Raw genomic sequence first — 24,646 nt, forward strand, 5'->3', positions numbered from 1 at the left:
CCCTCCCATGCCAAGTGATCAATCAACTCACACCCTCTCTTCCAAGCTTGGAACACAAGCTTAGCACTCACAGGTCAACTCTAGGGCCTGGAAAATTACCTACCCGCCTTCTTCTGAATATTTATGCCCAAATGCCAAGATGTCGGATGCCCGTCCACTCCCATCACAGACAACAACTGGCACGGGAGGGGTATCTCGAAGGTATTCCAAGACAATTGAGATCACATTGGGTCCTCCTTCCACAATGAGTGCCACCACTGGAACGCCTTGACCGATTCCTGCATTAAAAAAGGAAAAGAAAAGGAAAAAAAGAGAAAAGAACACAAAGCCAGCAAACCAAAGAAACAAAAAGAGAAACAAAAAGCACAAACTAAAATTACTGAGCATGGGGGAGGGTAACAACATATGAAGGGCTAACATACGGAGCGAAAATGTACAGAAAACCCTTTAGCAGAATTTTCCCACTAGAGAGTCCATTCGACTCTGCCCTCTTCCCGCAACTCCCAGGGTGCCGGGGTTTTAAAGAGCTGATAACTATACCTCACAGGGGAGGCGTAGAGTGAGGAGGGTGGGAAAGGAATTGGTTAGTAGAAGAAGTGCTGGGCCAGCAGCCAAAAGACTGGAAGCTAAATGTGATCTTAAGCAAGTCTCACATGGATCCAAGGGTCAGTTTCCTATATGAAAAATGGGAAGTTAAAAAAATGCCACCTCCCTGAAGTCATCACAGTGCTAAGAAAATGCCTAAATGGTTCTTATTATTAAAGACTACCAAAATCAGCTGGGGGCATATTTTAACTTGTTGAATCAACCAGTGGCAAAATTAGGGGTCTATCTATTTCTGACCATAGGTGATAAGCTTGATTATGGATTCTTAACACTAGAATAGTTATAATAAATTACTCAGGAGATATGGCATCTGCCCTCTGCCATTATTGTGTCCTTCACTACTGAGGAAAGTGCCAGGCACACGATGGGCAAACATTTTCTGAATTCAGTTGAATTAAGGGATTTCAGCTATTTATGCTGAGCCATAGACATTGCTGTTTTCAAGTAAGAACTGCCCTAGCATCAACACTTATATATGTTCAACCTAACAGAGTAAAGAGAAGTATTAAAAACAAATGTCCATGAGAGACATGATGAGAAAGAAATTAAATTAGTTTTCAAGTGACATCTCAAGTATCATCGTTCATTGAATAAGTTTTTTTGCTCAATTTGGTACCACATTGTATTTTCGCACTCTATCCTCTCAGAATAGTTAGGAAATTGGGCAGTGCCATAAAAATGAAAGGGTTTTATAAGGTACACAAAGCAGTTATCTTAAAAAATAGAGTCAAGATTCTGTACCACTTCTGTAAATATGAACTGAAAAAAGCCCTTAATCACCTCACTTCTTCCTTCCTCTTCCCCCTTCTGTTATGGTTTTATCTTTTATCTAGAAACAGCTTCCCTATGAGAAATAACAGTTTGGTGTTTGATTTCTTGCTCCATTAGTAAGAGATTTTATTAGACTTGTGTGACCTGTTTTACTTCTAAAGTATAAGTACATCAGTCTCCTAGGGCCTTATCTCTTATAAGTCAGTGTTTTTCATGGTTTGATTTTCATCTGTAAAGAATGGTCCAAAGTGCCAGTTACACAAAAAAAGAGTGCTGTTTTAAATCTACACTTAAAAAATGTAAGAAAATAACAATTGTTGATTAAGGCAAGAAGCCAAGATTTTTTTTTGTTCCCCAGAAGGAACTGGGAGAGAGGGATGACCTGTAGCCCCATCAGAGTTTTCTGTGAATGGGGAGTTTTTGAGAATTATTCCTTCAAATCCAAGGAGAGGGAAGTAAAAGGTCATGCTATTCTCCTTTGACCCAGAAGCTCTAATGACGCAGACAAAAGGCCACTTTAAAGCTCTGTTGGGGTGTCTATGAAGGAGACACTTTCCCACTGCTATTGTTTATGAGGATTAAGTAAGTTCCTGTTGAAAGGCACGTTAAAGATTAAGGGCTAACTTGAAATGTTAATACAGCACACTTCTTTTGGAGGAGAATTTTCTGACATAAAAAATACCCACCCCTATATGGATTTATGTTCTAATGTGCCTTGGAAAAGAGACTCTTTTCCAAGGCACATTGAAAGTTATTTTATAAAGTATTTTATGTTTCAAGTTTAAACATAAACTTAAATGTTTAAAGTGGTTTTATAAGGTATTTCCAAAATACTATGCTTTTTAGTTTTTCCCTTTGCTTTTCTTTAGCACATGCTCTCATATTGTTTCATGTCAAGGAACAATATGCTATACCTATTGTTTTATACCAAAGGATATCATTTAGACTATTTCTAGGATCTTCTAAGAGAGGCCTTGGCCAAATTCTGATTCTTGAGCACTGATTCTATCAGTGGATCTTTACTCCTACTCACAGACCAACTGTGACCCACTCGTGAAGGAAGAAGTCATAGAATGGATCTTCTAGAATGTTCCAGTGATCCAGAGTCTACCAGACAATAGGCAAGATGGCTGGAAAACTCTCCTCTCTTTGAGAGGAAACACAGGTGCAAAGGATCAATTTTCATAGGAAGATTTGAGAGCAATAAGCTGTCAGTTATATTTATCAATAAATCAAATTGTTATAACCTCTAGAAATACAGAAGCATTTAGATGGTCAGATTTCCTATATTTGAAATGAAGCTGTAATTAACTGAAATGATGAAAAGAACTACATTAATTCAGATATATATTCCAGAGCTAAAAATTGGATGGAGTAAAGTATCAAAATATCATCTATTTTTTCATAAACTGAATATATCCAATATATCTATGCCTCTAAATTCTCTCCCATTTCCTTTAGTGATAATATATGGAAATTTGTTCCACAGACAATGAAAAACCCTTATAGCCTAAAACAAAAGCATTTTTTATTTTCTTAGTTATAGGTGGTAGAGAATCAGGCCGTGCCTAAAAATATGCTTTGTGTAAATTAAACATGCCAATATATGGATATATGGTAACATTAAGCCTTTTTGTCAACACACACACACACACACACACACACACACACACACACACCCATCACACGTATTACCTTTTTTCTGAGAAAAGAAAATGATATCAAATAATTAGTAATGACGTAAAGCAATGGTTCTTAGCCTATTTTTTGGAGACAAGAATCTTTGAAAACTTTTGTGAATCTGATGAAAGCTAATGATCCTTTTCCCAGAAAAATAAATGCTCATAAGGACAATCACAAAAATGTTTCTATGCATTTCAAAAGTTCATGGATTCCTGAAGCCTATTCATAAAAATCTTGCTAATGGACCCTTACAAAGCCCCACCCTAAATTAAGAACATTGATACACAGGTGGCCCTCTGTATCTGTGGGTTCCACATCCACAAATTCAACCAGCTGTGAAGTGAAAATATTTGAAAAACATTCCATAAAGATCCAGAAAGCAAAACTTGAATTTGCCGGGCGCTGGCAACTATTTACATAGTATTTATGTTGTATTAAGTATTATAAGTAATCTAGAGAAGATTTAAAGTGTACAGGAGGATGTGTGTAGGCTACAATGCAAATACTGCACCATTTTATAGAAGGGACTTGAGCATCCACAATTTTGGTATCTGTGGGGGTGGGGCTGGAACCAATCCCCCAAGGATACTGAGGGACCACTATATATGCAAAGAGCATCAGTTTGTGTTCTTTTATGAAGCCCACTGAGGCCTCTGAGACAGGTTCTAGAATGGGTTTTCAAACAAAACTCTATGTCCAGGGAAACTATATCACATTATTACTACCCGGTTACAGTGACTGGCCAAAGTTTCCAAGGTGAAGCACTTTCTATAGGTTATTTCTCCTCCCATCCTTCATTCCTTTCTCTCTTCCTTGTTTTTCTTTATCTCTTCTGTTCACATTTTCTTTTCTAAATTACATTTTAGACGTAGGATATTAAAAAAAATCTCTAGAGAAAACCACAAATTTACAAATCTGTAGCATATGACATCATTAGTAAAGAAAAAGCATTTTAAAAAACAAGAATGGTATATTCTTTATTAGTGAAATAAACATTTTGGGAATTCACTGCAGATCCAGCTGGATTCATAAGGACCACTACCATTTTCTTTATGCCCACAAAAAAATTTAACATAAATTCCTTTGAAGAGCCTCACAAGTGTAAGCCTTGCTCAGCTGAAACTACTGACCATTCACAAAAAGTAGTTTAGATTTATAGTTTTAAAAAAATATGACTTCTATTATCACCAAAACGTTCTCATTTTATCTAGGCCCCTCAGAGATCTTTTTGGTCAATACTTGTTCTTTTGGTTTTGGGGAAAGTAGGCTAATTCCTTAGTTGATTGCAATAATTTTTCATTTTCTACTATAACCAAAAACTTCTTAGAGATGTCCATTAGAATTTAATTTTAGAGCAACGCAGAGTTGCTTCCTCAGGAAGAGGCAAGATGTTTGCCACACTTTTCAGTTCTTGTAATTTTGGAACTGGAAGCATTATAGCCTACAAAAATGTGAGCTTGAGTAACGGACTTAGCAACTACATTCTAGAGGATTCCAAGTTGACCTCGGGCTTTCAAATTATAAATTGAACCCCAGTTAATGGTTGTTTGCAGAAGATAACCTCTTAGACGTTTGTCCCATTTTGTTATGACCACTATGCAGTTAAGCCTGGGCTTCCAATAATTCAAATATTGTCAAAATTGGCGTAAACAAAAGATTGGGTTGGGTGGTGTAAAGAAGGAGGTGGCAGGGAGAGAAGAATGTCTTAAAATTCTGAAAGACCTTTTTCTTCTCTCTCTTTCTGCCAACATGAGACTATAATCTACGATCAGTTCAGCCGCTTGTAAAAATATTTGGTGTATTGCAGTGAAATGCTTGGATAAATAGATTTTTGTGTTTTTTTGCAGTACGTGGGTCTCTCACTGTTGTGGCCTCTCCCGCTGCAGAGCACAGGCTCCAGACGCGCAGGCTCAGTGGCCATGGCTCACGGGCCTAGCCGCTCTGCAGCATGTGGGATCTTCCCGGACCGGGGCACGAACCCGTGTCCCCTGCAACGGCAGGCGGACTCTCAACCACTGCGCCACCAGGGAAGCCCCGGATAAATAGAATTTTGATCAAACCAAATTAATCCTTTGGTTTACTGTCAACATCATTATATATGATCTAAAATGCCAGTGGGCCTAAGGAATAATTTTTTTGCTGTTGGAAAACGGTTTATATTTACATGGAGATGGAGCACAGAAGATTGATATTCAGCTAAATCTTAATGACCAAAGCCACAGATCATGTGATTATTACAGTACAGGTCATTTAGAAAGGAGGCTTCAAACATTACGTGAGCGATGACTTCTTGAAGATCTTGATCACTTTGAGAATGAGTCTGTCAGTGATGGGTAGGTATTTCTGTTTACCAGCTAAAGCTGTTTAGCAATGACATGAACACAGTTAACACACTGGCCTTGCCAGTTCTGGGATTATGTGATTCTTGATGATTTAGAAGTTTGTTTGGAGAATGCATATGCTTTCAAAGTGTGCATACAGTGAGAATTTGTCAATATATTTTATGTTGCAAAATTTTAAATTTATATTATTAAAATGCGTATATTATTAAAAAGCACTGGGCTTCCTTGGTGGCGCAGTGGTTGAGAGTCCGCCTGCCGTTGCAGGGGACACGGGTTTGTGCCTCGGTCCGGGAGGATCCCACATGCCGCGGAGCGGCTGGGCCCGTGAGCCACGGCCGCTGAGCCTGCACATCCGAAGCCTGTGCTCCGCAACGGGAGAGGCCACAGCAGTGAGAGACCTGCGTACCGCAAAAAAAAAAAAAAAAAAGCACTGAACATGTCCCCTTTATCCCGTTTCTCATTTGAATAGTCTGGTCTTTGATTCAATGGTTGACTCGACCAATAGATATACTGGTCACCATCTCCTGTATTTGGACTAGAATGGGGCCATAGAAACTCACTAACCCCTTAAGATCTTATATTTTACAAAAAGAACTTTATACAGACCTGGGGGGCATTAACAATTACTGTAGTGATGGGAGAAGAAGCAGTCAAGCTATTTGCCTCATTTTAATGGACACCCGTTTACTCTCTACTTGAGAAATAGTGGCTGAAGTTTGCATAATACCACGGCTTTTCACAAATAGTTTGAGAATTAGGTTCTTGCTCCCCTTAATGAATCTCTTCTATGGTCTGCAAATTGTGGGATGGATTTATGAAAATTAAATAAAGCTGGTAATCAGCTGTGTTTAACTGACAACACTCGATACTATTCTTATTTATTAAGTTTAAGGTGCTTCTTATAATTAGGAAGATTCCCAGAACATGAATATTCAGGTACAACTGTAGAATATTACTGTATAGAAAGACAATATTTTAATATGCTTTATTTTGGCAAAAAGAAATGTGATTGGAAATCTTTGAGCTACTAAGGAACAGAGTGAGCCCAAGAAAATATCAAGGAATGACATAAGAAAAAAAAATGCATCTCATTTTAACTAGAATGTCCCTTCAGTCTTCAATGGAAGCAGATGTTTTAGATATTGCCTTCATGTTTTAGAGATAGAATACATTATCTATTCAAGACAACAGAACTATTACTGGAATGTGCCTGATCCCACTTGGAAATGGGTAATAAACCCATTCATTTTAGCAAATCCTGATGATGTATTCAATTGGTAAATGCCAACCCCAGTTCAAACCAATTATGTATATCCTTACTACATTTTTTTTGCCACTATAATTCTGCCCCTAAATGGATTAGAAAAGCATTTGGAAACATAAAATACTGCACAAATTATTAAGCAGTCAAAAGGAAACCACATGCAACAAGATGCTTCACTTTTAGACACTTTTGGCTCTCTAGTGGGGAAGAAATTCCTTGAAAAAGGACAGGGATCTTTCCCTGAGGCATAAATTTCCAACCCATTGGAGGACTAGGCAGGGGTAAAGATAATGCAAATTGCTTAAATGTCTTTTCCTATCATCACCAATCCCTATGGCAACTCCCTTGTCGATATTGAACTTAACAGACCCCATCCATACACAATCTTTCCATATTTAAAGCTAGTGCCAATATTCCAGAATAAACATACATGTATATTTTATCTTGGCAGTTAAAATCTCAGTAAATTTGGCTGAAGATATGAGGTTGTCAAGACGTTGAAGATATAGAGCTTGAATTCATGGAAACACCTCTCTGAGACAATGATAAAAGACCGAAAACAGATGGTACATAGCATTTCTTACCCTGGGGACTAAGAATGTTAAATTTACTGAATTAATATGGCCAATCCATATTTTTTTCTGTTTGTTTCCAATGCATTTTTTTCTGTTGTTGAACCAATCTATTTTTTGCATTATCAATGCTGCAGGTATTTTCTTAGGAATTCAGTACCAGCCCCCACCAGAGGACTATAATTTTGGACACTGCCTTCTTGCTTTGCTTTCCCATGTAGCGATTGAAGGCCAAAGGCCAGAACTGGGGGAGTGGATGAGTGGATTGAATGTAAAAATCTTGAAAGCCAACCAAAGAGGTCACTGTGGCACGTGTACTGGCAACTCCCATCATGTCCTCTCTATCCATTCTCGCCTATCAGAGAACTGAACTGTCCACAGCACAGAAGGGCAGGCTTACTTGGCATCTTTCAAAGCTGATTGGAATGGAGGTAGATTCCAGACCTGCAGTGGGCCAGATTTGCCTTCCTGCACTTTGAATGGAGACCTTGAACCTCAGGTGAGTAACTGGGAGGGACTGGGAGGGCATGAGTATTTGGGGAGTAAAGCCTCTATTAGTGGTGGCTCTGATGGGACCATGTCAGGGTGAATAAACAAGCAAAGAAGTCTGTGTGCAGGAAGAAAAGAAGGGAACTGAGTGCATCACAGAGGAGAGATCACGTGGCCTGAGTGAGAGGGAGGGAAAGAGTGTGTGTGTTTGGGGGTGAGAGACAGAGAGAGAGAGAGAGCAAGAGTGGGAGAGAGAGAGGGATTTATTGCCTGGATTATTAGCGACTTTTCAGTTCAAGATACAGTCACTTGGCTGTAGTTCGTACAGAGTCCCCTATAGATCAAAGGTAGAAAAGTTTTTTCTGTAAGGGGCTATATAGTAAATATTTTAGGCTTTGTAGGACAATGGGCAAAATAGAGGACATCATGCAGGTACTTATATAACAAGAGAGAAAACAAATTATACAGAATGTTTATGGACATATTGCAAAACACAATTGAATACATTTTTTTTTTTGTACTACAGGTCTACTAACGAGAGAAATGGAATTTTCAGATGGAGGCTGAAATTTGAATTTGATGTAGTTTTCATATGTTACAAAACTATTCTTTTATTTTCAAACATTTAAAAATGAAAAAAACATTCTTAGCCCATGAGCCATATGAAAACAGGGTGGGCCATAGTTTGCAAACCTTCCTCTAAACACATTTCTCTTTATCAAAAATACTCCTTTATATATTTTGAGTGAGTTTCTCTTTATTGCCACCAAACATTCCCCTCCCCAGCCTCACCTCTGCTGACTCCAAGGAAGTCTTCACCTGTCCTTAACAACATGGAAAGTCCTCAGATGCTCTTTTCTCAGCCTGAGGACCCTCGCAGGGAGACAGTAGTTGAGGGCTCTTTGTAAGAGAAAAATAGAGGATAGCAGAGATTTTTTTTTTTTTTTGAGGTAGGGCTTTTCTTCTTTTATTTTATTTGTTTTATTTTTGGCTGCACTGGGTCTTTGTTGTTGTGCGTGGGCTTTTCTCTAGTTGAGGTGAGCAGGAGCTACTCTTCGTTGCAGTGCATGGGCTTCTCATTGTGGTGGCTTCACTTGTTGTGGAGCACGGGCTCTAGGCGTGCAGGCTCAGTAGTTGTGGGACACGGGCTCTAGAGCGCAGGCTCAGTAGTTGTGGTGCATGGGCTTAGTTGCTCCACAGCATGTGGGATCTTCTGGGACCAGGAGTCGAACCCGTGTCCCCTGCACTGGCAGGCGGATTCTTAACCACTGCACCACCAGGGAAGCCCTGAGGTAGGGCTTTAAGAGGCAATATTCAGTTCTAAACTGGGTGTAAGCCTACCATCTACACAGTGTCAGGCAGGCCTTGATTTTGGAGCTTAACTGATGCTCACGTGGGAAACCTGGTTACCAGTCATGGTGAGCTGCTCTGCTTCTCTCAAAGAGAAGAGGACTCACTCATGTGGTCGATCAAGGAACTTCACTCAGACAGCAGAAGGGATTCAGATGGTCTTCAGAGAGCTCTAAGCCCAAGAGCAGAGAGAGCAATCGTCCTCCGTGAATACCCTTGGCTCCTGGAGAGTGGCACCCTCTTCTATAAGCCAGCCAGCCTGGGACATTTGCTTGCTCCCCCTCTGGCAATGTGGGCCCCAAGGCTGGGGTTTTGCCTTGATTTCAGTGGACTTTTCTGGAAGCACTTCTTCATGCAACACCACGACCATCTCTGCCCTATACTCTGGAAGCCTGGACCTGTCTCACTCAGATGATGACTCTTTTCTTTAGATCATGGGCTGCCTGGCTGGAACTGGGCTGAACCTGTCCTGTCCTGATCTCTGACTCTGATTCCCAGTTCCTTGACTGCCTCTACCTTCATTTGTCTGCTGCTTCCTGTTGACCCCTACTTTCTAACTCAGCATGGGTCACTCTAGTCTATTGTACCTCCTTGCTACTGTAAACTCTGACAGCATGTCTAGACATTGTACTACTAACATGGTAGCTGGAACTATGCACATCCTAGAAAGGCATAAATACATCTTGATATGACTTGATAAACAAACAATATATTTTAGAATTCTACACAGTGTCTAATACACAGAGTTGGCACACAATTCATAGCACTGTTTTGAGTAATGAGTTATTTGTCAAGTACTTAGAACAGAGTCTGGCACTTACTGAGAACTATATGGTTAAACAAATATAAAGATTCTTATATATATTTATTAGGTTTGTAAAAGGCTTCTATTTTAACTGTATAAATGATTCATGACGACAAATGCATTTTATGGATTTAAACCAAAAGTATGCTCTGACAAATAAATAATTTGATACACACTTTTCCAAAGTTTGAATATTCTCTCATGCAGACCAGTAATATGCTTAGGAAGGCAAATTCCTTTATCTCCTATCCAAAACACTAAAACTTTCTGCTTTGGGGTAGGTGATCTTTTTGTCACTCCCCAGATGTCTTCTACCGATGGGCCTCTCCTCAGTGCTTCAATCAGCTTAAGTCTTTTGAATTCTGTGGGTTGGACAAAGATGTAAATGCCAAATAACAAAACTCATAAGTTGACTCCAAGTATATTACATGCTAGTAAACAAACTTAGCTTTTGACTTAATCAATGGAAAACAGTTATTCCCTCATGGCCAGACAGCTCTGATTAAAATGTTCTGCTATTAACGTCCATATGTTTCTAGGACATCCAAGCAACAATCCACGTAAATCGTTTCAAAAGAAAGGGAACGGCCGATGGCATGGGCTGTAAGGCAAGTATTACTCTCAGAAAAGGAAAGAGCCAGCATTTTTTTCTTTGGGGCCATTGTTTGCAGGCTGAATGTTTTAATATAATTGATCTAAGTCTACAAGAAAACTCGCCCAAACAAAGCTACAGTCTTCTTAGTTTCTGCTCTGTTCAAAACCCACATCAAAAGGCATCCTTGCCTTCTCAAATGTAAGGTAATCAAAGTGATTCTAACTCATTTTACTTTATAATTCCTTGCCCACACTCCCCTATAAATGTGCCAGGATCTAGGTCCACAGCTCGTACAAGATCCTTTGGCTTCTTGGCAGAATTAGTAAGCAGCAGAGCAGCCAGGGGAATTATGATTTGGAAAGACCTAGCCCACAGTGCAGGGCACGGCTGGGTAGGAGAGGTAAATGGTAAGAGAGGGAAATGTTGCTGGTAATGGCAAAATTGTATATTAATTTGCCCTTCCAAAATAATTAAAAAAAAAAAATCTCTGCGTCATTTGAAGGAGACTGCAATTACTTCTCCCTGCACCAAATGTGAAAAATTCTATTCCCTCTTTAAGGCATGTTCTTTTTGACTTACTCTTTCTGGAGAACTTATATGCATCCTGCAGTTCCCAGGCTCAAAGTCTTCCTTAGGCCCCTCCCTTTCACCCCCACCAGGCAGAATTAACTATTCTCACTTCTGTGTTCTTATAGCATTTACTTTTCTTAAAAGCCCATGCCAATGAATATACTTTATAAATTTGTCAATCAACTACTATGATATCAAGGAAAAAATTCTCATAGTACCTTACATATCTCTTGAAGTTTTCTCTCATTAATTTACATGTTTGGACATCTCTTTTCTCTGTAGGTAGGTTTATCTTTGTATCCCCAGCATATCACAGAGTGTTCTACATGTAGTTCACTAAAATCTGGGGTACAGAAGGAAGGCAAGATACTGAATCACCTCAAGTATATCCTGATTGCTCATAGGTTATATGACAATGTAATTATTTCTATAGAAATTTTCAAATGTTTTATGACATAAGCAATTTTCCCTTAATCAACTGACCTGAGATCCAGGGCACTTAGATCTGATTTAAATTCTCCTGAAATCAGGAATGATGCCAAATGCCCAGTTTCTGTGCTCACTGGTTTTCCTGTGGACTACTGAGATTGCTTCCTAACTGATTTCTCTGCCTCTACAACAATCATCACATAACTGCTAGTTATCATCTGTAAATACAGTCTTCTCTGTAACAATATTTAGTGGGTTCCCATTGCTTATAGATAACAGCCCAAGTAATTTTGCATGACAGACAAGGCTCCCCATGTTCTGGACCCAACCTTTATTCACAGGCTCATCCCTCTCTCCAGAACTTTCTGTTCATTCTGATTCTAGTCTCATCCAGACTATCTTCCTTATCCTTCATCTAGGACTATTTTTAAATTTCCCTTTAGCCATCCTAATTTTCAGAGAGGAGTATCTTTCCCTACTCTTGGTTTCATGAGGAGGAATTTTTCCTAAGCAGATCCTTGGGTTTTCTATGCTTTTACTCCTTGGTAGATTTGAGAATAACAACTGGATTTGCCCACTCAGTCTCGCTCTTCTTTCTCTTGGCATCTTCCTGCCTGCAGGAAGCCTGACATCTCCCAAATCCTCCAGGGCCCTGTCCCTGCGGGTGTATGTGGTGGGATGGGGAATGAAGGCTTACTGTGGAATTCTGCCTAATTCTGGGGAGTCAATAATCCCACTTGGTCAACAGTCTAAAAGCCATGTCTGCTAACTTGTCCCCCAACTAAAAATGATACTCTGAGTTCCATCAACTACTTCTTTTATTTCTCAAAGTGTTTAGAACTTGGATGAGGAAAAGAGGTGCTATTTATTGTAGCCCCTCAGAAACCCTAACTCAATCTGCAAAGTCCAGTTCAAATGTTACTAATTCCTGAGGCCCTTCCTAACTCCCTCAGGCAGTATTAATTATTCATTCCTTTGTAGTCCCATTATTTATTTATTTTTCTACATATCCTTTGGCAGTTTTTAAATTCTGCCTTGCTTTAATGAAAGTTTCATCCACTACATTGTAAACTCTTTGGGACAGAAACACCCACACCCTTCTTAGACAACATTCTGGTTTCCATAGTGCCTCATACTTAGAAGGTAGTTCAAATAAATGCTTGTGAAGTAAAATTAGAAGGTACAATGCCTAGGGTCTATACCTTGGGACTAGCATAGCTGAAATGACATGAATAGATGTTATAAGGGGACTAAGTATCATACCTCAATACTACGGATGCAAACTGCTGAAAGTGGAGATGACAGCCATTTAAGTGGTCCCTGGTATCCTTTTACAGGCCTTCACTACTGGCCTTAGTGGTGGTCAGAGACCAAGAAAAGAACATGTTGAGTGACCTGGGTGGATGCTCACACATTGCCTTGTCCATCTGGATTAAGTCTGCAAGAGTCCAGATTCTTAGGAACTTGAATAGCCAATTACAGTTCAGCTGTCTTGTACTTTTAAATTGAAGCCTTATTATTTCTCAGAATTTGACCCAGCTGCAGTGACAACGTGTCCTGGACACTGGGGAGAAAGACGCGAACAAAGGTTTACACTCTTCCCCTTGCTGGAAGGATGTCCGTGAAAGCTATTATTTCCTCCAGTTGAAATAAATAGGGAACTATATGACTGAAGTAGAAACCTAATTCTGTTCTGAGGTGATGGATACGTTTTAGCAGCTAACTTGCTGTAGGCCAGGAGTGACCTTCATTCATCACAAAGGTTATTAAAGTTATTAAAATAACTGACTGCCATTATCATGTATGAGACAAAGGAAGGGTACTGATTATTTGGGAGCTGGTAATGGTATTTAATCCAATTTCTGACCAGCAGTTGGGAAAAGCGATACATTTTTATTTGATTATCTGGCATCTTTTCCAAAAGATAATGTGTCCAATCTGATCAAATTTTCACTGTTACTAAATCCTCAGTGAGAAATATGGTGACAATGTCATGGGAAACCTTCTTTCCTCTGGTGTCAAGTTTCCATGTGGAGGGCTCCATTAATGTGACACATCTAGCCCCTTGTCCTTCTCTTGTCTCTATATATAGAATTGAGTAACCTGGTTGGTGGTGACTAATGTCCATGTTTCTTGATTGGATAGGACGAGTCTACTAAAAGTCTCTCAGTGAGGAGGATTTAGCATCCTTTTTCATTTTCCTCTATGGACCAGTGCCAGTCAGTAATATTAGTAAAACTGTTTCTGTAGACCCAAATTTCTCCTCTGGTTGGCTGTCTGAGGGCTGAGGTAAGGAGGCAAACCCATTTGGCCCTCACAATAAGTCATTATGTTCAACTACTTCATCATTAATAAAAGTGATATTTTGATCTCCATCTGCCTAACTCCAGTGTTCAACTCTTGGTCAATTTGAATCTTGTCCTGTCAAGAGTGAGTTATAATTTACTCGACTTCCTCAAGCTCCAACACCATGAATTACAGTGCAGTCACTTCTGTTTCTGGCATTCATTTTGCAGCAGCATCTAACAAACTTGAACCTCTGGTTCAAGTTTGTGAACGTGATCTTATTTTTTAGACGCAAATATGGCCTCTTCTGAAAGACAGTTTTTTCTTAATGTCTTTACATCTCCTTAAAAGGAAACAACAATTGCCACAGATTTAAAAAAAGCTTATTAAAAATGGAACCCAAACAAGGGGGCTTATGAATTCCTGGGTTGCAGTGAATGATTTCATGTAGTGAAATCCACTCGGCCAACTGACTGAAGACAGTTTCTTATTCCTGTAGGGGAAGTAGCAGCTACGAAGCACCCACCAGGTGCTGGGCACTCAGCCAGGCGAGTTGTATATGCTCACTTAATCTGCTCACCAACCCTATGATAGAGATATTATCATCCCCATTTTACAGTTAAGTAAATTGAGGCACTGAGAGTAAATCACATGTCTGAACAGGGTTTCAGAGACCTATTAGGAAATTCAGAGCCTGCACTCTGCACTCCACTGGCTTGTCTCTCACTAGGGTGACCAGGTGATTTATCATACAAAAACCAGGACATTCTTGCAAGTGAAGAGGTCATCATTAATAATTACTCTGGGATGACAAGGATCAATATAAACCAGAATTATTTAGTTTTGGACAAACCTGTACATATGATCACTCTAGGGTCTCAAACTCGTTTCTAGCAGATTTTTAAAAATAGATGCCAATTCTGGATATTTAGAAAGGGGCCTGAGTTTGTTCACTGTTCCTTTGTTCACCTATTCATGGCTTAAAAAGGCTAAGACTCACTTGTTGCCCCTCTCTGATTCTTGAGATCCAGTTTCTAGCTCCATCTAAATAAATCACAGCTGTTATCAGAGTTATTTCTTCTTCTAGCCGCACAGAGGCATGAAGCTCCAGGGAAGGATTAGATCATTAAGCAAAGGAAAATAGCAACAACAATACAACAGCACCTGCATAAATCCTGTAGGGGGAAAAGATCAATTTAAAGTTTTTCGCATGTTCTAGCATATCCTTGATGGAGTTGGATATAAATGCCTTCTACTTTTCTCTCTTATAAATAAATGTCTCATTACATTCTATCACTTAAGCACACTGGAGTGTCATGATGAAGAATCAGAGACAGTCAAGGCCCAGGGGCATGGGGGTGGTTAACCTCATTACCCTGCTCTGTTGAGTTGGTGTGAAACAGCCACTTGAGTTATTCCTACTGCTGCCACCAAGAGTCATTTGACATCAATACTCAGTGGTAATACTATCATTCTCGTAAATGGGTTATCCTAATGTTACACGGAAGAGCGTGGCACTCTAAGGACTGCTTTTAAAATCCTGATTCTAACGTGCAAAGAACTAGTTTGTGCATTGAAAATTATCACAAGAAGAGGTGTGTGGAAATGCCCATTTCCAGTTCTCAGCTCTTCTTACCAGTGTGTGCTCTAGTGGGATGGCTCTCAAGCCTAGCATCCTCCAGAATCACCTGGAGGATCAGCTAAAATACACACTGCTGGGCCCCACCCTCAGAGCTTCTGATCAGTAGGTCTAGAATGGGACTTGAGAATGTGCATTTCTAACAAGTTCCCGGATGATGCTATTGTTGCTGGTCCACGGACCACACTCCGAGAACCAACCCTGGCATAAAGCTGTAGGGAGTGGAGACTTTGCACCTGTGAAAAGAAGTGAAATCTAAGATGTGCCCCCTGGAATAAATTAAGATGAAAGCCCATGGAGTAGGACTGAAATGTCCCTGTTATACTTCTCATAGTCTATTGAAGTCTGACTAGGAGTCAGCAAACATTTTCTGTAAGAGGCCAGACAGTAAATATCTTCAGCTTTGCAGGCTAGATGATCTCTGCTGCAAGTTCTCAACTCTGCCACTGTAGCATGAAAGCAGCCAGAGACGGTGCATGAAAGATGGAGCGTGGACACGGCTATATTCCAATAAAGCTTTATTTACAAAGACGAATAATGCACTGGATTTGGCCCACAGGCCATAATTTGCCAACCTTTGAGTCTTAACTAACGTGATAAATATGATTCATATATTGCAACATCTGTTAGTATGTTGAGCCCAAGTATGCCTATGATCAATGAGAAACCAACCAAGCTGGAAACCTGTGTCAGCCAAGCACTGACACCTGTTTTAGCTGCATGTGATTGGTTGACTATTGCCCGCACCGGAAGATATGCACTCTTCTTGCAATTCAACACCTACAACCGTTTAAAAACCAATGGCTCACCACTTCATCCTAATTCAACAGGGGTTTCACTGCACTGCTGGAAATTATGTATACTTAATTTACTCTCTACTTGGTACTTTGCCTAAAAGTCAATAATATCTTCCTGTGTAGCGGGATCATTGATTATCAGTTAATTCATATTTCATTTTAAATTTGTTTTTTCTTCTCCTTATTTCCAAAAGGCCCACTGGGCTGTCTTTTCTCACAGGAGGTTTACGCTGGTGGCCTGAAGATAAGCTCTCATGATGGTTTTTGTTAAAGAACTAAGCTCGCTGATGCCCTGAAGAGGAGGAGGAGAAAGACAAGTGTATTTGATGGGGAGAGGTTGAAGCGGATGAGATGGGGAGGAAATTATCCAACTCCTGGGACAGGCAGAAAAGACTCTCAACATCCCTGATGGTCAGTTCCCGGGTCTCTCCTTACTTGTCCTGTCAACAGCATTTGACACAGTTGGCCACTCCTTCCTCTTGGAAATATGTTCTTTGCTTGGCTTCCGGAGAGCACTCTCCTCTGGTTTCCCTCTCACTTCACTAGCTGCTCCTTCTTTATCTCCTTTGCTGGTCTCTCCTCTGATAGAAGGACTGTCTCGAAGCTCAGTTCTTGGTTCTCTCCTGTCCTGTCCTCTCCTCATACACTACCTTGGTGATCTCATCCACTCACATGGTTTCATATACTGTCGACACACAGACAACTTCCATGTTTATAATTCGAGGCCAAATATCTCCACCGAACTTCAGTCTCACATAACCGTGCCCCTCTCGACGTCTCCACGCGTGCTCTGAGGCCTCTCAAATCTGACATGTCCAAAGCTAAGCTCCTGACATTGTCCCATCCCTGCCATCCCCATCCCCACAGTCTTCTCCAGACTGGAAAATGGAAACTCCATTCTTCTACTGATCAGCCTCCAAAATCTGGAACCATACCCCATATCCAATTTGATGGTAAATCTTGCCTGGTCTACCTTCATATCATAGTTCAAATCTGACTACTTCTCACCTCCTCAACTGCTACCACCCCTAGTCTAGTTACCATCAGCTTTTGCCTGGATTAGTGCCATTTTCTCTTGACTGGCATCTCTGTTTTCATTCCTGCTCCCAATCTGGACGACTCTCAACTCAGCAGGCACAGCGAGTCTATTGAAACATACAAGACCACTCATTCCTTTGCTCAGAACTCCACAAGCTCCCACCTCCCACAGAGTGAATGTGAAAGTCAGAGGCCTTACAGTCCTGCCTGGCCCTGGCCCTTGTTTCCTCTCTGGCCTCCTCCGCACTCCTCTCCTACTCTTCCGTCCACGTGGTCACACAGGCCTCCTGATGCTCCTCAAACATGCTGCCCACATTCCCACCTCAGCGTCTTTTTAATGTTGTTTCCTCTTCTGGAAATGGTCTCCTCCAAAACATCACACAACTTGCTCCCTCATTTCCTCCAAGTCTTTACTCAGATGTCCCCTCTTCAGGGAGTCCTCCCCCTACTCTACTGAAAATTGCAGCCCCTTCCCTGCACTTGCCTTTCTGCCTTCTTTGCTTTTTCTCTCTCACCAGCACTTATCACTATGCAATACACTATGTATTTTACTTGTTTGTTCTCTGTCTCCTTCCACTCAAATGTAAGCTCCTTAAGGGTGGGATTAGCACAGGCATCTGGTCTGAGGGGGCTGCTGTGAAGTGCCTTTGGGGTGCTGAGTTGGGGCTGTGGAGCCCTGGCCACGGGGATGCCAGCTGCAGTAAAGATACTGCTGGCTTTACTCGGCCAGGCAGCACCAGAGCTTTCCACCCTGGAGGGACCAAGCAGGCTTGGGCAGTTGTTTTTATCAGTGGTCACCTTGGCCGAGGGAGGTTAAAAGGCTCTTATTCAGTTTTCCAGGTACACCATAAGCGTGAGAGAGGCGGGTAGGGAGAGAGAGAGGACAGCGGGGTGGGGAGAGAAGAGAGGAGAGGAAAGAGGGAGAGAGGTGGGAGGAGAGGAGAGGAAGGGGGGGGAGAGAGAAAGAGAGAGAGAGGAAGAGAGGGGGGAGGGAGGGAGCGAAGGAGGGAGGAGGGGAGGGGAGAGAAGGGGAGAGGACAAGGGGAGAGGAGAGAGGAATATGGGGAGAGAGGAGAGGAAGAGGGAGAGGAGAAGAATGACAGAGAGAGGGAGGGAGAGGGAAGGAGGGAGGGGGAGGAAGGGAGAAAGAAAGAGAAAGAGAGAGAGAGAGAGAGAGAGAGAGAGAGAGAGAGAGAGAGAGAGAGGGAGAGGGAGTGGGTGGGAGAGACCTAATAGATAAAGACTGAATTTACCAAAACTAGATGGAAAGGGGGCTTGGAATTGGATTTATTTGAATTAAGGAAAATTGTTACTATGTGACATTTCCTACATACCTAAGTTTATGAACAATAATTCATACTCATAACAACGGTTCTTATTACTTGAATAATGGAAATAAATAAATCAATGGAATAAAACAAACCCTGCTCCACTCAAACCAAGAAAACAGGACAGAAAAATGGAAATACAGGGTGTAATGAACTTTCCACTTCTCCCCAAACTCCACCATGATTTCATAATAAATTCTGATGTGAACCAGAGTCAATATGCACTTCCTGTGTTCTCCCTTTGGGTGGACGAAATGCTGCTAATGAGGAAAGGTTCAGCTCAGATCTTTCTGATGACCAGGAAAGCTGACTCTTCAATCCTCAGCCCTTTGTTTTAGCAAAGGTGCACCTGTTTTTCCACCCTGCCTCATTCTACCAGGAATTGCCCACAGAACCCCATGTGGACCCAGAGACGTCAAGGCTCATTAGCCAACAAGAACTGTTGATTCCTCTGCCTGGGATTTAGGACTTGAGTGTTTGCCTGCAGGGTGGCAGGCATGTGGGACTCTGTGAGGCTTGTGAAATCTGGCCTCCTTGCAGAACAGGGACAGCCTGTTCAATAAGGGTAAGAGTGCTTGTTGCTTCAGTGATGGATGCCAAAAAAAAAAAAACAAAACAAAGCTGCATGCTTATTTGGCCAGTATCAGGGCATAACATCTCTATTTTTCTCCTATTTCTCAGGGCTTAATGATCTTAAGCTGAGGGTTCAAGTTAAAAGATTTTTATTCTGTTAAAACTTATGACAACTTTATTACTGACATTTTGGGAGCACTACTTCTAGTCATTTTCCTAGCCTATATGAAATATAGGCTTACTTCCACTAGTTTAAATGGCTTGAAATGATCCAAACAGTATTTTCAAAGGATGGGCAAATTATTTTAAATCCTGGGAAGGGGCTTTGAAGGGCCCTATGACAATTGCCCTGGCCTGACACATCTCCAGTGAATTAAAATCTCAGCCTGCTTTTTTAAAAGACCCCTAGAGAATGAGATACCTTATCGTCTCCAAATATATCCTACTGTAAAATTGTTGATTATGGCAGAAAAGTACTCAGTCAGCACAAGTTTTCCCATCTATTTTATGTTTGTCTAACTTTCTAAAGTTAGCTATGCATTTCTACTGAATGGCTGATTCTAATGTAGACTGAAAAGCAGCCATGGGCACTTACACTTTAGATAAGTGCAGAAAAATCAATACTTATTTCTTTTTCTGTGTAAATGGAAATAATGAAGCCATGATGGCATTGGCTGCTACAAAAATGTATATCCTAGACTCTCTAAATCCACAAGATAGAAATGATTTGATAATAAGCACAAGTCAACAGAAATGCAGTCAAATTTCCAGAATAAACGTTTTTATGCCCATGACAGTTGGAAGTATGCATGATGGTCTTTGCCTGTACACGTTCCTATTTATTTATCCTCCCTGAATCCATGTATTATTGTTTTATTATGTGTCCTTTCTATATAACTTTTAGTTTCTAAACTCTTCTATTACATTTTTATATCAGGCTGGAAACGAGAGTTAAAAATAAGGCCAGAAAACCAAATATTGATGTTTACAATAAAAATTTATTGAGCACCTACCTACCTGCATGTGCCAGGCACTGTGCTAGATTTTCAGGATGACAAAAGTGAGTATGCCTCAGGCTCTGCTCACATGGAGCTCACAATCTACAGGTGATGAGGGAGAAGGTGCAGGCAGACAACCGCTCTACCAAAGAGGCAATGCTACAACACAGGTTTATACAGAGTGCTGTGGGAACGGGGGTTATGTGGTGAATAACTGAGCCTAAGAGGATCATGTGTGTGTGTGTGTGTGTGTGTGTATGGTTTCTGGTAGTATTTCAGAAAAAAGAAGATTTTCAAGCTGAGACTTAAGAGTGTAGGTTTTTGCCAATAAGTAGAGTTGGGAGAGGTTGGAATTTCAGCAAATGTCAAAATGGGACAAAAACACATCGAACAGGGCATGTTCTTTAAGAGAAACTGCAAGTAGCTTGGAATGGGTGGGACATAAGGTCCACAGGCATTAGGAAGGAGAGGAAAGCTAGATAAACAACAAATGAGAAGATACGGAAGGTCTTCCAGTTAGTGAAACAAGGAAGAGACTGAGTCCCACCAAGAAAGTTGCCATCAGAAGGACCTATTAGTTCTGACCAGCAACTGAGACCAAAATGCCAGTCAAACATTTGCAACCCAAATCTTTCTAATCTGAAAGGAGATCTCAGCATTCTTCCCTACGTGTAAAAGAACCTAAGTCTTATCAGAATGGTGGACAGTTACCTGTTTCAGACTCATTTGCTTACAGGAACTGTCCCAGTCCCTGAACAGAGAGTTCCAATGTGGAATGGGGTTCCTTCCTAAAAAAGAGAGAGCTCCTAGCTTGAATTGGAAAATAAGTCAGATAAACAAGACAGGCAAATACCAAGAAACAGGTTTCATTAAATTTGTTCTACTCCTTCAACATTATTCTTTTGACTCCGTTATCTTCTTGATTGACAAGGTGACTTTTCATTAACAAGCGTGGCAAACAGTTCAGTGTCACAGCCAACTTCTGTCACGCCACTTTATAAAATGAAGAGAGGGCAGATGTTTAAACTGTAACTGTCTTCTTCACACAACCTATCCTTTGAAGGGAAAATTCTTTAAAAGGCAGAAAAACTTCAAACAACACATTCAGTTGAGAGCATCTGGAAAATGGCAAGTTATCACAGTCCAAAGTTAACGATCATGAATTTCATATTTGTATTTTGGATGGTCTTCTACTTGATTGGTTGATTCTACCAGTAGTAAAAAGTCTGAATGATTAGGCTGAACATGTTACAGCATCCAAGGAAGACAATGAGATGTTCCTGATATACATGTAACCTGCCCAGAGGAAGTTTAACATCCTTTTCAGGTCACTTGATTTGAATCCAGGGCTGTCAGTCTCTGAGAATATAAATTCACTGTTTCTTACTTCCAGGGCTCCTGGATGAAGCTCTGCTATGACCTTTAACTTACAGAGTTGTTATTTATCTCATGGAACAGTTATGAGCTCAATGATGGAAAACTTCAAGTCATGGTTACCCCAATGCATTGGATGGTGGTGCAATGATCAAAAAGATGCCAGTGATGACAATTGAACGTCCCTTTGCCTTCCCAGCCTCCTTCATATATTCTCAGGCATAGGATGACAAAGGGAAGTCCACGAGTCACATGAAGAAAGACTGTAGCCATGGGCACACGATCAGGAGCTCCTCTGTTTGTCTTCACCCCTACCGCCCATGCCACCACCCTGTCCTACTTCCTCCTCCTCTTGTTCCTGTGAATTCCTCTACCATCTTGCCACTAACCACTGTCCTCCACCCAAAGTTCTGCTGACGATTATTCCCAGCTGAACCAATACTCAACCCGTGTCTGACACAGAGTTTGTGTTCAAATAGTTGTTGAATGAAATAATGACCCCCAAACCCTCCAAGGTAACAAAATTTTAGCGGAGTGTCTTTTTGAATGAAATAATGTTTCCTTATGTGGGGTGAAAAGAGCAAGGGTTTTGGAATCTTATCAGCCTACGTTTGTACCTGTCGGTACCACTAACTGGATATAAAACAAGGGCTTAACTACTCTGAGATGCCATTTCATCTACTATAAAGAAGGAAGATAATAATTCCTACTTTGAAGGGTTTTTGTGACTATTCAAAGAGACAGTATATATGAAAATGCTAGCACAGTGCCTGGAATATACTTGGACCTCAATAAACGCTCATTTCTCTCTTCTCTGTCTTATGTGGTATTATTAAGATGATAAATAATAGGGAGTAATTAATCTCTGGTGTAGTTGGATGTCTTAGAAGAGATAAACAGCAGTCACAGGGAGGGATAGTGTTAGGAATTTGTAAAGGAAATGATTATTTCTATGGTTAATTTTCTTGGTTGGGGTTTAAGAGGAAATTCATGTTATCCATTAATTATACTTACCAATTGGGTCTAATTGGCAACTACCCCAAAATGAATAAAACAAGCGGGAATCAAGAGAGAAAAACGGCAGGCATCCTGTCAAAAAATAAAATCTTTGAAATTTCTACAACCCAATGGTTGGATTCACATTTTATTAAAGCAGACCAATCTCCCAATTTATAAATTTACACATGTGATGGCAACCCAACTGCATATTCAGACCTATGCAAAGCATCAAACAGCACTCTGTACCAACTATGCCTTGTCTCAGGGCTCCCTCAGATAAACGGGTCCTTAAAATCAACATTCCCTTTGCTGGAGGACATAGCCTTCATTACTCTGTTTCAGCCTAGATAACTGTTGTAGTGGTTAAAGGGTTAAATGAGTTAATCCATGTTAAGTGCTTGTAACAATGCTTGGCACTTAGTAAATCCTCAAGAAATGTTTGTTTTTGTTATACTAATTATAACAATAATTATGCCTTCCAAGGCTGAATAAATACTGGATTCCTCCCTCCCTCCCTTTAAAAACATTTTTTTTTCTGATTTCTAGAGATACATGTCTTATCCTCAGGTAATTAGCTACTTCTGACCTAAAAGAAGTACTTTTTCAGAGGCTAATGTACTTTTCTTTTTAAAAGGGAATTGAAACCAATGCCAATGTGTCACTCAACATAGCTCATGTTATTTACTGAAGAGATCCCCACATTTCCCTCTCTTCTCTCATGGGCCAAGAAAATGACTAATTAGATAGATAGATAGAACCATATATATATCTATATCTATCTGTCACATATTATCTCTATCATATACCTCTTTCTATCTATCTGTCTATCTATCTATCTATCTATCTACCTACCTACCTACCTTTCTATCTATCTTCCAAAAAAAAGTCGTCAAAGACATTTCATTATAACAGGTTTCCTACCAATTCTGGCTATTCTATCCCAAACTGGGAGAGAAATTTAATGGTAAATAATGTCTCTGGAGTTGTTAACTTACTAACAAGCTAGTTTTAGGCTAGATGACTCAGGCAGGATCTCATTTCAAATCTAGGCCTCAGGAGAATCTGCCTCTGCCCCTTTTTGCTCCTTCCCTAAAATAGCATTTACAGAGGGGCCCAGATCCTTGAGTTAGGTCTTCTAGTCCTAGTGTCCTAGAATCAAGCCAGACTTCTAGAGCAGCCACAGCTTGGGGTGGTAGTTGTTGGTTGTTGGTTGGGCAGGGGATAGCTGGTTGGTGAGAGGCATAGTAGTGTCTCACCCCATTTTTCATAAAACATCACTTGGTAATTTCCTCAGTGCCCATAACTTGGCAGGGCTGCCTCTTCATAAGAATGTACTCATTGGGGAAAACACAAAGCAATATCACTTGAAGCACAAAATATAAGGGTTGTTTCTTCTGGATTATCAATAGTTTGCAAAATAACAAGCCAAGGAGGGTCTAGGTCCTGGCGGCCGAAGAGTGTGGTAGGTAATGGTCGTCAGCGCAAGGGTCATTTCGTCACTGGGAAGGGACAGCCCTTGCCCACGGTGATGGTGGCTAGCAAGATGAACAAAGATGCACAGATGAGAGAAGCAATTAACCAAAAGTTGATAGAAACTGGAGAAAGAGAATGCCTCAAAGAGTGGCTGAGAGCTAAATTAACTGAATGTGGCTGGAAGGATCAGTTGAAGGCACACTGTAAAGAGGTAATTAAAGAAAAAGGACTAGAACACATTACTGTTGATGACTTGGTGGCTGAAATCACACCCAAAGGCAGAGCCCTGGTACCTGACAGTGTAAAGAAGGAGCTCCTACAAAGAATAAGAACATTCCTTGCTCAGCATGCCAGCCTTTAAGATTGAATTAGATTGTGTTGTTTTGTGGTTTTATTTCTGAAAGTAAAACTTGCCAGACTTCCCTGGTGGCACAGTGGTTGGGAATCCGCCTGCCAACGCAGGGGACACGGGTTCGATCCCTGGTCAGGGAAGATCCTGTATGCCGCGGAGCAGCTAGGCCCATGCGCCATAACTGCTGAGCCTGTGTGCCTAGAGCCCGTGCTCTGCAGTGGGAGAGGCCACCGCAATGAGAAGCCCGCGCATCACAATGAAGTGTAGCCCCCACTTGCCACAACTAGAGAAAGCCTGCATGCAGCAACGAAGA

General features: G+C 40.9%; 1 protein-coding gene and 1 pseudogene across 33 annotated transcripts in view; one reads left to right on the forward strand and one right to left on the reverse strand.

Annotated features, from left to right (window-relative positions):
• The window catches only part of TRPM3 (transient receptor potential cation channel subfamily M member 3), a 798,781-nt gene that overhangs the window by 188,749 nt on the left and 585,386 nt on the right, over positions 1–24,646 (reverse strand). For 24 of the 33 annotated variants that reach the window (XM_029202614.1, XM_029202612.1, XM_029202616.1 and 21 more), the window contains exon 7: positions 104–278. In XM_029202614.1, the coding sequence (XP_029058447.1) occupies positions 104–278 (175 nt within the window). Of the gene's footprint in view, positions 1–103; positions 279–22,523; positions 22,599–24,646 lie in introns of all 33 variants that reach the window. The other 9 variants (XM_029202611.1, XM_029202610.1, XM_029202582.1 and 6 more) reach the window with 1 other exon arrangement.
• LOC114884066 lies at positions 24,037–24,391 on the forward strand (annotated as a pseudogene).

Source organism: Monodon monoceros, unplaced genomic scaffold, assembly GCF_005190385.1.
Source record: "Monodon monoceros isolate NGI ecotype Baffin Bay Population unplaced genomic scaffold, NGI_Narwhal_1 Super_Scaffold_5, whole genome shotgun sequence".
Lineage (NCBI taxonomy): Eukaryota > Metazoa > Chordata > Mammalia > Artiodactyla > Monodontidae > Monodon > Monodon monoceros.